The sequence below is a fragment of the Rutilus rutilus genome (genome assembly GCF_951802725.1).
Source record: "Rutilus rutilus genome assembly, chromosome: 24".
Taxonomy (NCBI): Eukaryota; Metazoa; Chordata; class Actinopteri; order Cypriniformes; family Leuciscidae; genus Rutilus; species Rutilus rutilus.
The window spans coordinates 24,342,641-24,357,569 of record NC_140228.1 but is presented as its reverse complement, the minus strand read 5'-3'; the positions used below and the strand labels follow the sequence as shown (position 1 = coordinate 24,357,569).

The following is a 14,929-nucleotide window of genomic DNA, read 5'->3' as shown; positions in this document are numbered from 1 at the left end:
TATATAAATCATTCAATGGCCTAGGACCTCAATACATTGCAGATATGCTCACTGAATATAAACCCAACAGATCACTCAGATCATTAGGATCATATCAGCTAGAAATACCAAGGGTTCACTCTAAGCATGGCGAGTCCGCTTTTAGCTATTATGCCAGCCGCAGCTGGAACCAGCTTCCAGAAGAGATCAGATGTGCTCCTACTGTAGTCACATTCAAATCCAGACTCAAAACACATCTGTTTAGCTATGCATTTAATGAATGAGCACTGTGCCAATGTTCGTCCGACTGTTTGTACTGTACTGTATTTTCTGTATAAACTGTTTTAATTATTCTTATTCTTTTTATTATTTTAATTTCTTCTGTGTAAAGCACTTTGAATTGCCACTGTGTATGAAATGTGCTATATAAATAAACTTGCCTTGCCTTGCCTTGCCTTGCCTTTTGTTGTTTGTTAATTATTGATCCACTGATGTTGTGAAGGCTCAAACAAAACCAACTTTTTCAATGATTTCAGACAGCAAGACAGCAACGTAATGACATCATATTAAAAAATAACATCACACACCTGACGAAAACATTTCTGGACCTTTATAAGGAAACAGCCATGCAACTAAAATGACATAAAATTTATAATAGATCAATTAAATGTACTGTTTGTTACATGATTCCCAATTATTTCCATTATTTCACTATTTCTAGTATTTGTACTTTACATTTTCATTTAAATGTTATAATTAGCAATTCATTTAATTTTACCTGTAAAGCAGATTTGTTAAATGACAGCATTGATTAAAGTTTCTTATGGGGCAAGAACATTTTTCTAATGGCACAGCATTTTTTTTATAAGTTAACTGCATCTCCTGCAACAAACCACTCCGATAATATCTGCAAATTAATGTACGGCTCAGACTAACTGTTGGCCTACATCATGTAAGACTCCAATACAATTATTAGGTAATTATTACTCTCAGTGAGTAAACTGTGTCTATTATGATAGACTACACAGCATTGTAATATTATTTTCAAATGAGTTTTTAAATTATTATTATTATTATTTTAAGTCATTATTGTACCTGGTTCATTAGGCTACTCTTGTAAGAAAGTAGCAGTGGCTGGAACAGACTTTAAGTATCACCTGCGCTTGAAAAGATGCAATCTAATCCAGTTTACATGAAATAAGATGCTCCCGTTTGAGCTTACGGACCTGTTGCTATGACAGCAACTCCAGGATTAGCTTCAAAGAACCTAACAATCCTGGATCATGTAAAATCATCAACAGTAAAATCCAGATAACAGTAATCCACGTATGAAGAACGGGCCCCTGTTCTCCAGTGCATTGTTATATTGAGTTTGATATGTTTTTGTAGATTGTAAATTATTTTTGTTGTTTTCACAGTGATATTACTGTATTCTCAACAGTTCTCTACTGTATAAGCCGTGTGTAGTGATGATGTGCCTCCAGTGATCGAAGTGGGCCGGTACGCACCAGCACTTCTATATTTTAAGCTGTAGTGTAGCCTCACTTTTTCTTGTGTACCTTCAGAAAACTTTAACTTGATTTTTCTCAAAATTTACTTTGACTATTAAATTCAAACAGGTGTAGCTCAGTCATGAACATTTGCTCATTGCGACTCATTTTGCCAGAACGGGTCACGTATGTAAGCAGACGCATATGTAAAATCAAAACTGGCTAATGTTACTTAATTAAATGTCAACGCAGGACGAGGTATAGGACTGTGAAGCTTTGGGGGTGTTGTTGGACTTGATCTACTCCATCTGTGTTTTGATCATTATTCTGAATCCGATCCAGACGTCGTCTAAATATCCAATATCTAAAAATTCTTAAATCAAGATACATAAGCAATTTTTCAGTATACAAGACTTAACTTATTTTGCTTCTCAAGTAAATATATCTTCAATTAAGAAGACAAAAAAGAAAAGAAGACAAAAATACTGAGAAAGAAATGTATTTTCTGCAGTGTAGTCCTAAAATTAACATCAAAGCATTTAGTCCAGGGTTCCTCAAATCCGGTTTTGAAGTGCCGCTGTCCTGCAGAGTTTATCTCCAACTCTAATTAAAGACGCCTGAACAAGCTAATCCATGTCTTCAGAGTTACAGGAAGGAGAGTTTTATCAGGGTTTGAGCTAAACTCAGTAAGGCAGCGGCCCTCCAGTGCCAGATTTGAGGAACCCTGATTTAGTCTTACAGAAGACGATAACATGTCTGACTATGATATACCGTAGATGATCTTACCGGAGTGTCTCCAGTTTACAGTCAGGATCCTTCAGTACAACAGAGAGAAGCTTCATACCCGGATCTCGCAGTTTTCTCTTATTCAGATCCAGTTCTCTCAGTTGTGAGGGGTTTGATATCAGAGCTGAAGTCAGAGCAGCACAATCTTTCTCTGTGACACCACAATCACTCAAACTGTAGAGAGATGAAAATCATACTTGGTAAACACTATGAACTGAAAACAAAAAGCAATAGAAAATAGAGAAAAAATAGACAATTTGTAGATGGAGTAAAGAAAACACTGCACTTGGTCACCAATGGATGGCACTGTCTCAAAATTACTCAGGAACCTTGAGGTCATGGTGTCACAGATTACAATGGGAGAGAGAGTTAAGTGTGAATAAAAGACAAATGGGACATGGTATGGACTCAGGATAACAAACTCTCAGTGTGCAAAAGAACAAGATTCTGAACAGACACGACATAAACAACATCAAATTAAACCAACTAACTCCACGCTTTGCTCTAAATGTAAGACCGCATTCTTGGGCTAGAATTCTTGGGCTCCGTTGCAAGTGAATAACCAATAAACATGCTATATGAATTTTGTTTTTTTTTATCTGTTGTTGCCAGGACTTTATAGTACTGGATCAGTGATAAATCACTCTCTTTGTCTAGCGTATAATTAAGACAAATTATTCCCATGACATAAATTTTACAACCATCAACTGATATCTAAACCATGATAGCCTTTTTTTTTTATATTGTGTGCTTTATTATGTCATATTATACATGCTTTATTATATATATTATGAAGTCATATTTATAGATTTTGACCTTTGCCTTTTTAGTCCAGTCTCTGGCTCTATCCAGTTGATGTTGTTTACCTCTATTGTAAGAGTTGGGCTTTATTTGTCTGTTTAAAATGTAATACTTAAAATGTTGATGAAAACCTTATCTAAGTAGTCAAGTTTCATTGTCAAATTTGCAACAATAAAGAATTAACTTTTAATGTGGATCAAATCCATATTAATTACTAAGTACTAAATTAAGTTTAAGTACTAAATCATTTGTAACATTAAACTTGTTTGTTTTAAATTAATCCTCTTGTTGAAGACATTGGCTGTCAGGTGCTTTAACACAAGTTTGAGTCAGCTTGTACTGTTTCCCAATCACATCTCCCCGTCATTATTCCCATCAATAAAATAGATTCATTCAAATTTAAAAAAAATCTGAAAAACAATAAAAACAAGTATGCTGCCATGTACAATAAATGTTCGTATGTTTCTTAGATTTATGAGCTTTTGATTTTCTTTTGTTTTAACAGTAAAGTGATAGTTTTCACTGATACTTACTGAACTTTAATCACGGGCAGCAGCTTCTGAAGAACCTTCAGTTTTTCAGCTTTTTTGTTTTCTCCAACAAATGTATTAATATCAAACTTCTCCAGACTCTTCTCTGATGTCAACAACACAAAAACTACAGCTGACCACTGAGATGAAGAGAGTCTGGCTTCACTTATTGTTCCAGATTTCAGATACTGTTGTATTTCCTCCACTAGTGACTGGTCACCCAGTTCATTCAGACAGTGGAACAGATTGATGGATTTCTCTGGAGAGTCAATGGTCCTGATCTTCTCCTTGATGTACTCAACTGTTTTCTCATTGCTGTCAAACCTTCTTCTTCTCAGTGTCATTAGTCCCTGAAGGAGAATATGATGAGACTCCACTGACAAACCCAGAAGGAACCGCAGGAAAAGGTCTAGATGACCATTATTACTCTGTAGAGCCTCATTCACAGCTCTCTCATGGAGCTCAGAAAATGAAACATGTTTAAACTTAAGTTGAAACCAGTCATTAAATACAAACAACAAATCTGGTTTGGAGACTGGGTCAAATACATTCCTGTTGTTGTTTGTGAAGCAGAGGTGCACATATAAAGCTGCTAGATGTTCCTGAACACTCAGATGAACAAAGCAGAAGACTTTCGCCTGATACAGGCCTGACTCCTCTCTGAAGATCTGAGTGCACAATCCTGAGTACACTGATGCTTCTGTCACATTAATGCCACACTCTCTCAGGTCTTCTTCATAGAAGATCACATTGCCTTTCACAAGCTGCTGAAAAGCCACTTTCCCCAGTTTGAGGATCATGTCTTCATCTGTCAGGTTCTTCTTATAGTCCTTCTCATGTTTGATGTTGGACTGAAGGATCAGGAAGTGTGTGTACATTTGAGTGAGAGTCTTGGGAATCTCTCCAATCTCTGCTTCACTCAACATCTTCTCTAGAACAGTGGCTGAGATCCAGCAGAACACTGGGATGTGGCACATGATGTAGAGGCTCCTTGATGACTTCAGGTGTGAGATGATTGTATTGGCCAGACTCTGATCACTGATTCTCTTCCTGAAGTATTCCTCCTTCTGTGGCTCATTGAAGCCTCGTACCTCTGTCACTCGATGGACACACTTAGAGGGGACGAGATCGGCTGCTGCTGGTCTAGAGGTGATCCAGATCAGAGCAGAGGGAAGCAGATTCCCCGCAATGAGGTTCGTCAGCAGTACGTCCACTGAGGCTGATTCACTTACATCACAAAACCTCACATCACTCTGAAAATCCAGAGAAAGACGACACTCATCCAGACCATCAAAGATGAACAACACTTTATATTTGTCACTGGATATTTCCATTTCTTTTGTTTCAGGGAAAAACACATGAAGAAGATCTGAAAGACTGGACGTTTTGCCCTTCATCAAATTGATCTCTCTGAAAGGTAGTGGAAATATGAGCTGGACGTCCTGATTCACTTTGCCTTCAGCCCAGTCTAGGATGAACTTCTGCACAGAGACTGTTTTTCCAATCCCAGCGACTCCCTTTGTCAGCACAGTTGTGATGGGTTTGTTTTGTCCAGGTAAAGGTTTAAAGATGTCATTGCATTTGATGGGTTTGTCCTCTGTTGCTGCTCTCCTGGATTGTGTCTCAATCTGTCTCACCTCATGTTCAATACTGATCTCTCCACTGTCACCCTCTGTGATGTAGAGCTCTGTGTAGATCTCATTCAGGAGTGTTGGGTTTCCCTGCTTTGCTGTTCCCTCATTCAGACACTTAAACTTCTTCATCAGATTTGATCTAAATGTGTTGAGGACTTCATGGCTGCAAAATTAAAATTCCATGGTACATGTATTACATAAGTTAAATATAGAGATACATATATAGAGTAAAATGTCTTATTTATTCTCTGTATCATGACCAAGAAAATATCATAATATTTATGAAATGTGTTCATTATTAATGTGTTTTCATTTTGATCTCAATAAAAAATTCCACACTTTACCTGACACCAGCATCCCTGCTTTCATTAAAGTCCTGTAGTTGATTCATAGATTGGTCATTCTTCTTACAGACGGGTTTTGTTACTGTTGATCTTTGTGATGGGATTGACCTTAAACATCATGAAGAGAATCAAGAATCAGACACTCTGATATTGATGGATTTGTTTTACATCCCCTGAATAATTCTATCAACAGTTAATAAGTTAATGCACATTAATAAATCAACTGCTCAAGGGCACAACTGTAATAACACTAAAAACAAAAACGATAAAAAAAAGGTTTGACAATATATTGTATTATATATTGTACATATTAAATTAAAATAATACATTGTTTATTGATTGCTTATAATTTAACTTCATGCCAGTTGTCAGAGCTATTTTAATGGTGCGAATAAAAGTAGCAAAATATGAAAAGAGAAATAAACAAAAAACTACAATTACAAAAGTTTTTTAACTAAATCTGCCTCACTATTATTTTCATAAGAATCAACAGAATAAAAACAGAGTCCTAGAGGAGTTAAAACCAGCGCATTTTCTTTAAAGATAGTGGACTCTGTCATAAGAGGCATAAAGGAGGATCTTCAACTGATAACAAAACCTTGTGCCTATTTGGCAATATGTGCAGATGATATAGTCCCAGTGATTATCTGAGCAGAAACAATGTTTTCTACCAACAACATGATTAATTTCATAAAGTTTAATTTGATTACATTGATACCAGGTCATTTTTGGAGGATTCATTTTGGAGGAGGTTATGATGGGGTTGGGGTCAGAATATATAGGGCATTATTTGAGCTCTGAACACTGTAAAAAATTTCTAACCTCCCTAACTCAAAATTTTCTAGTGACTGATAACATCTTCATTTTTCAATTGGCCCAAGTGAAATTCTGTAAATTATAAAATTAAATTTACAGAATTTCACTTGGGCCAATTGAAAAATTTAGATGTTATCAGTCACTAGAAAATTTTGAGTTAGGGAGGTTAGAATTTTTTTTACAGTGAATATAAGGCCTCCACAGCAGCACTGCTGCACATTACCTGGAGTTCCACAACGCCCTGATCCCAACAAAAAGGACTACAGTCCATTTAAAATGTCCAGACACAAAAGCTGGGTGTTTAAAATAATATAAGCATCTCATTCAATAAAATGCTATATCTGAGTCTATGCCAAAATTTTTTAACACTTTGTAGATATGTCTCTCTCACATCAGGTGAAGACAACAATGTCTAGTATGAATATCATAAACGCAAAATACAAAAACACCATAATATAAAAATGCCAATCATGTATTTAAAGAAATGTTATAGCTACCTGAGATCAGTCTGTTTATTGTCATTCTTAAAATTTATTGGCTTATCCAGAGACCAGTCACTCCTCAAAGACACACAGCTGGGCGCTGGTCCTGATCTCTCCTGCTGAACTGAACTATAACAGAACAACGAAACGAAAAAACAAGACGTTTTAATGAAAAGCACTTGAGGAGGGTTTAGACATTGTTTTCAAGAAATTTCATTTAAAACAATGTATTTAAAAAAAAATAATAATAATAATAATAATGTCACCGTTTTTTTCTTCAGGAGACGAGAGATTATATAAAAGGTTATTTGGTGTGTTTATTCATAGTACCTGCATCCTTTAGAAAAATCTGCATCTCTGGATGTTTGTGTGTCATCCATGATAAAGCTGAACTGTTGAAACAGTCTGATCTCCACTGACTCTGGGTGGTAATGACGAACAAACACAAAACTAATGTAATTAAATAGATAGAGATCTTTTGATAAATCATCATATACACGATACCCAAAAGAAACCTCGTTAATTTCCTTTCAGAGAAAATATTAATGTGGAAGTCACCTCGAGTAGCCTACGCGAACAGTAACCTTTATCAAAATGTATCTACATAGCCAACCGATTCACAAACTCCTCCATCTGTTCCATCGAGTAGGCTAGCTACACATAAGGAAGGAATCGACTATTTTATTAAAATGGAAAACATCCGCTTTCTTTTACTTTCGCTATTATCTGTGACGAAAGGGGCACGTGATTAAACTGCTGAAGTCGCTATAATGTTGGTTAGTAGTGTTTTAATGGTTGCCCTTATTGGCAGATGACGTGAGTTTAATCATCAGCAAGGTTTACAGTTAATCACTCCAGTCAGTTTTGTGTGCTGATAAACTCAAAACAAACATATTTATTACACGGATTAATGCATTTGTAGCCACAGCAGATTATTCATACCTGTGTTCGCCAGTAGAGGGCGGTGTGCGCTGTGTAGTGAAAGCGGGTGTTTGGCAGATCAGGTCATCTGTCTATATCAGTCAGTAATAAAACATGTAAGCGTTCATAAGCCTATTATTCCACATCTCACCTAAATAGAATCTATGTAGCACTACTTTCTTCTTATTTAATAGGCTACTCTAAACCACTTCTACATTCCTCCTCCTCTTCACATTCACTAAATAAACTTAATTATAATATGGACCTCAGATTGACCATGAGATTCCTTACTTGTTGAGCTCCAGTCTTCTTCTATACACAATTTTTTTTGTGTGTGTATAGTTTCAAATAGGACCTACATGTTACCCCAAACTCTGTTAGCAATACATTTAAAGACCTTTTTATATAATCTTGACAAACTATATATCATTTGAAAGCTTACAATCTCTAGTTTTCATATTTGGTGACTGATTTTCAAAATAAATTACAGAGGAGCCGTAATTTATCAATTTGCAACAAGAATATTTCCATATTCCTAAGGTGTGTTCAGACCTTTATTTTGAAATAGAAATGAACATGAAAAATCATGAAAGAATAAGAACTTCCCATATTACTTCTGAATAGAATGTCTACTTCATAAATTGTATGAAAATTGTGGAAATAATGGTTCAGATCACTCAAACCACATATGGAAATGGAGGCACCCTTATATGGGCAGTAATGGAGTCTGGTTGTCACCTAGTGAAAAAGTTTGGTACTGCGCCCAAACAAAATCTTACTGAAAGCTAATTTTTTTAGATATCAACCTACATTTTGAAACACAACTTGTTCAGATTTTTGACTGATTTTTTTGCAGTTTTAGAGTCGCCCATTTAAAAAAAAAATAGTTTTTTATATAAAATATGAATAATTACATTTTTTACATTGTACATTTCCATAAACTCAAACTTCTATAACTATTTTCTGTTTCACTTTCTTAATTTATTTCACTTCTTTCACATGTCTTCTTTAAAACAAGACCAATTGTACGTCTATACTGCAAAGCATTCTTTAATCACAACCATTTAAGTTCAAAATGTGCATTTTCATGTCTACTCAAAAAAAGGGGGGTGACAGTTAAAGGTGAACTAAGTAACTTTTTTTACCTTAACTGAACAGCTTCTGAGTCATTGGAATGGTTATATTACTTATTTCGGGTTGAATGGTGGTCGTTTCGCACCCCCCTGGTGCCCGTGAGCGGAAAATACGCACTTGCAACTTTGGGGCGGCGGGCCACCGGCCGCTGCGTCAGGTCTCGCGATGTAAACAATTGCTTTATGGCCAAAAGAAATCTGCTAAAATGCCGTCATTATTGTCATCGTTGATCTGCTAGCCTCTGGTGGTGTCTGAGAATAGCTAACGAGTTTTTACAACAGTGTTGTCAAATATCTATTCCGAAGCTGTGGGGGGAGCTCTAGAGAGAAACCTGCGAGCAAAAAGCGAGAATACAGCGAAGAAACCCCGAAGTTACTGAACGCAGCTTTAACAGGTTAAAGCAGCGGTCCCCAACCTTTTTTGCGCCACGGACCGGTTTAATATCAGACAATATTTCCACGGACCGGCCTTTAAGGTGCGGCGGATAAATACAACAAAATATAAAAAATATATAAAAAACAATTAAATATAGGATAAACGTGAATCCAATGTGTAGGCTTACTTGCAATTTTATTAGCAGGGTACTCGTAATATCGCGTCTAAAGACAACTGAGAAAGTCTGAACACAAACAAAAAGCCCCCCAAAAGAAAAAAATCTCCATGTTTACGGTGCTGATGCGATGTAAGGTGGCGCTGCCAATAAAGCACCTAAAAGCTGTCACAAAGAACCGATTTTAAGAACCAAAATGAATGATTATGAATATGTAAAATATAGCAGGAGACATTTTAATTGTTTAAACAAGTGTTTTCTGTGCAAAGATGAAGTTGACAATGCTGACTCGATCTTCGCAGTATGCCTGAACGCGCCCGAGAGAAATGCACATATACGAATTATAAGCAGAGAACAGTCAGTTTTCTTTTGTTTTGAATTGTTCTGTTTAAAATTAGACATTTCAAGCTTTCTATGTCTCAGGTCTGTGAGGCAAGTAGGCTACCTTATACGCTGAATTTCGGTTAATTTATGAGATCAGCTCCAGTTCACGCGCCCGCGCCTCCGTGTCCTGATTAAATATTTTCTATTATATTTAGGCCTACTTCTTATTAAATCCTGGCAATTGGGTGATGAAACATTGATTAAAATTAAGATACAATTAATACAAAACGAAATACAATTTAAAGACAGGCTTTTTGCTTTCTGTCTGACTCTGAGGTCTCTGTGAAAGTTTTAAAGCAGTCTTTTTGTGCCGCTTTGAGAGCGCTGCACGTCCGTAAGGGTGAACAGTCCCATCCGAACAATTATTATTATTCTTTTTTTTATATATATATATATTTTTGTGAAATAGGCTACATTTCTAAATTAATGCGACTTATAGTCCAGTGCGACTTAGGCTATATTATGTTTTTTCTTCTTCATGACGCATTTTTTTACTGATGCGACATATACTCCGGAACGATTTATAGTCCGGAAAATACGTTAAGTTATATAGCCTATTCTTTCTGTGAGGCCCGGTACCAAATGTCCCACGGACCGGTACCGGTCCGCGGCCCGGGGGTTGGGGACCTCTGGGTTAAAGCACATAATTTAACACAGAAGCTTGTGCATGCATCGCACACTAGAACAAACCCCATTGGTTCTCGTTCCTCACGCATGTTTTCCGTGTTTACCATACGTGATGTGCTCTATGAATGTGTGTCGTTTATTTTTTCTTTAGATATATAAGTATAAATTAAATCTGTTCATCATATAAAGTGATTTGGATTAAACAGCTCGATTCATTTTACAACGCCTTTAAGACCGTTTTGGATCTTTAAAGTTTTGGTTAAATTGACTTTCTCAATGGAGAGACAGAAACTTATCAGGTTCCATTATAAATGGAAAAAGGGATAGTTCACCTAAAAATGAACATTTGCTGTTAATTTACTTAAAAGTTCGTTAGGTTATTACTATAAATGGAACAAATAAACATTAAGAAACAAAATTATGAATGTTTACAAAAAAACATATCAGTGACAAACTAGCGTTCACTAAAAGCAACATGCTACTGTTAAAGGGATGGTTCGGAGTAAAGTCAACCTAGGGTCCTTTGCACCATGACCTCGAGCCAAACACCCCCCCAGAAGGGGTCATGCTACAGCTAACCCGGACGTCGACGTCACTTCAGTGGTTTGGGAAAAGCAGGTAAAAGTCCTGGCAGAAAGGATGCATAAGGATGCCTTAAACCATTTAAGTTTTTACACAAGGTGAAACTAAAGAGATCAAGCATAACACATTAAGTGGATGCAGTAGACAAATCAAGTTTACATTAGTAAATTTATTAAGTCTTTATTTAAAATCATTAGTTCACATATTTATTTTTATTTGGAGTGTATGTTGTATAAGTTTATAACTACTGTATAAGTTTGGTACAATTCTGAGCATTATTAGTGGGGTAATTTACGAGATACATCATAGGATCCATTAGCGCTTGCACTACGCCATCCGGCTGATTTCTCTAAATAAGCTCTAACTTCAATAATATTCAACCAAGGGAAAAAAAAGGGGGGGGGGGGGGTGTTTGATTCGAGGTCATGACTAAGGACCCTAGGTTGATTTTACTCCGAACCATCCCTTTAAAGCGATAGTTCACTTTGAAATTAATTTTTGATATGTTTTAGCTTACCTCAAGGGCATCCAAGATCTAGGTGTCTTTGTTTCCGCAGTAGTTTCAATTTTGATATTTTTAGGTCAAACCGTTTGTAGCAAATTAGCTCTATGAAATATTAATAATCAATAATAACTGGTTATAATTGATTATGAATATTTGGATTAGTTAATATAATTAATTAATCTGTCGTAAATTAATATTACAATCAATTAACCTATTTGTCCCGTGAACACTCAGGATTAATTGTTTATTAACTCTAAGAAATGTACATTTCCGGGGCATGGGAAATGTCTTTCTTAATTTACAGTACTACTAAGAGCAGTAGCAAAATTCTAAATGATTAGTGACTCCAGTTATGAGCTTGAGACAAGGACAACTTTACGTGTGACATGAACAAGATTTTATTGACTAGTCTAAACACTTAAACTACTCTAACATACACACACATACATGCATACAGTTTACCAAGGGAAAGAGGGCTGAAGCAGAATACAGGAAAGCAAGAAGTTATAGCATTGTTTGAAATCATTGTTTGTCAGCAGATCTACAGCCTTGAGGCAAACCATCAGTTTAGTTCTAAAACGCCCTTCTTTAAAGGGGTAAGGATACTTAATGTATCAAATAATGAGACTAAGTTTGATACTTGCATGTCTCGCCCATTTGAATTAAAATGTCCTGATGCAATTTGTTGAGGCTCCAGTTGATCTTTGCTGATGTGGTCTTGATGAGAGAGAACCAGTGGTTTTCAGAGTATCTTTGGTGAATGGAAAGACAAGGCCGCAGCCTGGCACAAGCTTGGTGGGTCCTTAGAGGCTTCTTCTTCACGTCATCATTTCAGAAAGGGACTAAGAGAGAGCTAAAAGCTGATCAGTGACTTTAAAGCGTGAAGATGGCACATCCTCTGGAGGTCCAAGAGCCAATGAGAAGATTTCCCTTTGGAGGGAAATTTTACGACCCTTTGTGTTCTAGCAGGGCATTTGAATATGTACTTTCATTGGGTGTTTAAGAAAAGAATCTTTAAGATTCTTATAATACTAATGCATCACAAAGTTAGCAACATGTAATGTAAATTAACAAATCGGAGACGAAGATTGGATTTTTTAGAGACCAAACATGACGCACATATAATGTTGGTTAACCATAATATGCAAAGTCTGAAACATTAACCCAATTGAGTTTACAAGAATACAAACGCCACATAAAAGGGAAAATCATGAGATGGGAAAATTAGATACATGTTTACACATTTATCAAGTGGTTATATATAGAATATATATATAGGATTAACAGGGTTTTTATTTCTCTTCCTCTGCAAGAATTTAAATGAGAGTCACAGCTCTTAGGACATTCTTTTCGGTTGTAAACCCAGTCTCAGTGTGTGTCCTGTAACAAGACACTGCGTCCTGCCAGTGTGTTAGCTTCATTTGGGGAACGTTTCACAGGCCTTATTTGGGAGAGTGAGTTTGCTGGATTATTCATTAAATAAATGAATAATTTGCGTGTGTCTGATTGGTCCAGACGCTACACGTTCTTGTCTGTCAGTCATATAATGCAGGTCGATGGTCATTGTCTCAAAACACAAGCACAGAGTCCAAATTAAAACAATTCCCCATCGTCCAAATGAAACAATTCCCCATCATAAGTACACATTGATGGCCTAAGACACGAAACGAGCGGTTTGTGTGAGAAAACGAACAGTATTTATATCGTTGTTATCTCTTGAAAACAGCACACGTCCAAATGATCTGACGGCGCGGGCGGGTATAGATATAAACATAGATGTCGCCTTGGCTACTGCAGTTCATTGGAACGAAACCGTAGCCAAGCGACATCTAGTGTATATATCTATACCCACCCGCGGGCGGGTATACTGTAGATGTATAGTATACACTAGATGTCGCCTTCGCTACTGCAGTTCATTGGAACGAAACCGTAGCCAAGGCGACATCTATGTATATATCTATATCTGATTATTGTATAATCATGTAACTGTTATATTCAGGAAATTAATAAGAGCTTTATAAGAACTATTTAGCACATTCTCTAATGTCAGAGAGCCAGAAACACTAATGAAATGCTAACGTTATAGCTAAACTGTGAACATACAGAAACACACTTGCTAAAGTTATCGTAACTGTGAACTGACAGAAACACCTATTTAAATATTAACATTACAGTTAAAGCTGCAGTCCGTAGTGTTTCCTCATCTCTGTTCAAAATCTGCAATTGCAGTTATTCGCAGAATTACCAACTTTACGTGGGTTGTGCCTCGGCTCGGCACAGCGCGGATGAATCCAATGTTTTGAGGAGAATGTGTGGCTGTCAGTCGCCGCCGGTGTGGATACTGGCATTCGCAATCACAGATTCTACTTTTTGGAAGTATGACCAACATAAGAATTTTCACCGGAAAATGTCATCAGAACAAGTGAGTAACATCCAGTTTTGTTCTGACCAACTAAGGGGAAAAAAAGCATAGCAGTAAATCACGCTGATTAAATCTAATGATCGCTTATTATTTATAATAGTAAAATTATACTTTGTTCTCAAATTGTTAATGTTAACAACATCAGCATTGCGCAACTACATTTAATTCCCTTCCGATATTTATCCTTGTTTTCGCATGGGCCGGTTGCAGTCTCTCTTTCTGTAGTCACTCCGAAGTCCGAAGTCCATTTTACAACGGGTGAATCTCCAGTTGTCACTGGTGATTGTCGTTTGAACCTTTCTGGATCCGCCATCAAATTGATAAGTTTAATAATATCAAGTGCTGTGAGAAAAGGCTATAAATCTCCACCTCCGACATCCTCACACACAACATAGCCTACTAGCCGAGACTCTTCTTTATGTGTACAGATGTGACGTAATGAAGAAAAGACATGCTCGAATTTCCCGCAGAAATCCACCAGTACCACTGGAATTAAAAACATTACTACAAGCTTACCGTTTTGAATCGAGCTAAGGCAAGCAGAGAGTTTTGATCACTGGCTGGTTATGTACTTTAATTTTTAACCCAAAAAAGTTACGGACTGCAGCTTTAAACTGTGAACCGACATGGAAAAATAACTAACGTCGACTGGTGTTATGAGATTTTTACTTCAGAAATTTTTCTAATAAGATCAAATATCTTTGATATTCATATTATTAGATATTTGAGTAAGTTGAAACCCAGTACTTGCGTTTAAAAGTGTAATTCAGCAATTTCTCTCAAAGAAATCCTGTCGTCACTCGCGCGCAATGAATTCTGGGGAAGGTAAGGCCGTGAAGGATCCATTACTGCTTCCCAATTCAGAGGCTGCATCTGATTGAGTCACTGGGGCACGACAAAGGCTGATCCAATAACTAAACTTATGTCTTTTATAGGTTTTAT

The 14,929-nt window shown here is 36.6% G+C and overlaps 1 protein-coding gene across 1 annotated transcript in view; it reads right to left on the bottom strand.

The window, feature by feature from the left end:
- LOC311283898 (NACHT, LRR and PYD domains-containing protein 12-like) overlaps nucleotides 1-14,929 on the bottom strand; it is a 98,145-nt gene that overhangs the window by 35,854 nt on the left and 47,362 nt on the right. Inside the window, exons 1-6 of the mRNA XM_084398659.1 lie at nucleotides 7,421-7,617; nucleotides 7,193-7,283; nucleotides 6,878-6,991; nucleotides 5,565-5,672; nucleotides 3,590-5,383; nucleotides 2,256-2,429 (exon numbers count right to left, since the gene is read on the bottom strand). Coding sequence (XP_084254785.1) covers nucleotides 2,256-2,429; nucleotides 3,590-5,383; nucleotides 5,565-5,672; nucleotides 6,878-6,991; nucleotides 7,193-7,242 — 2,240 coding nt within the window. The 5' untranslated portion in view covers nucleotides 7,243-7,283; nucleotides 7,421-7,617. Of the gene's footprint in view, nucleotides 1-2,255; nucleotides 2,430-3,589; nucleotides 5,384-5,564; nucleotides 5,673-6,877; nucleotides 6,992-7,192; nucleotides 7,284-7,420 lie in introns of the transcript that reaches the window.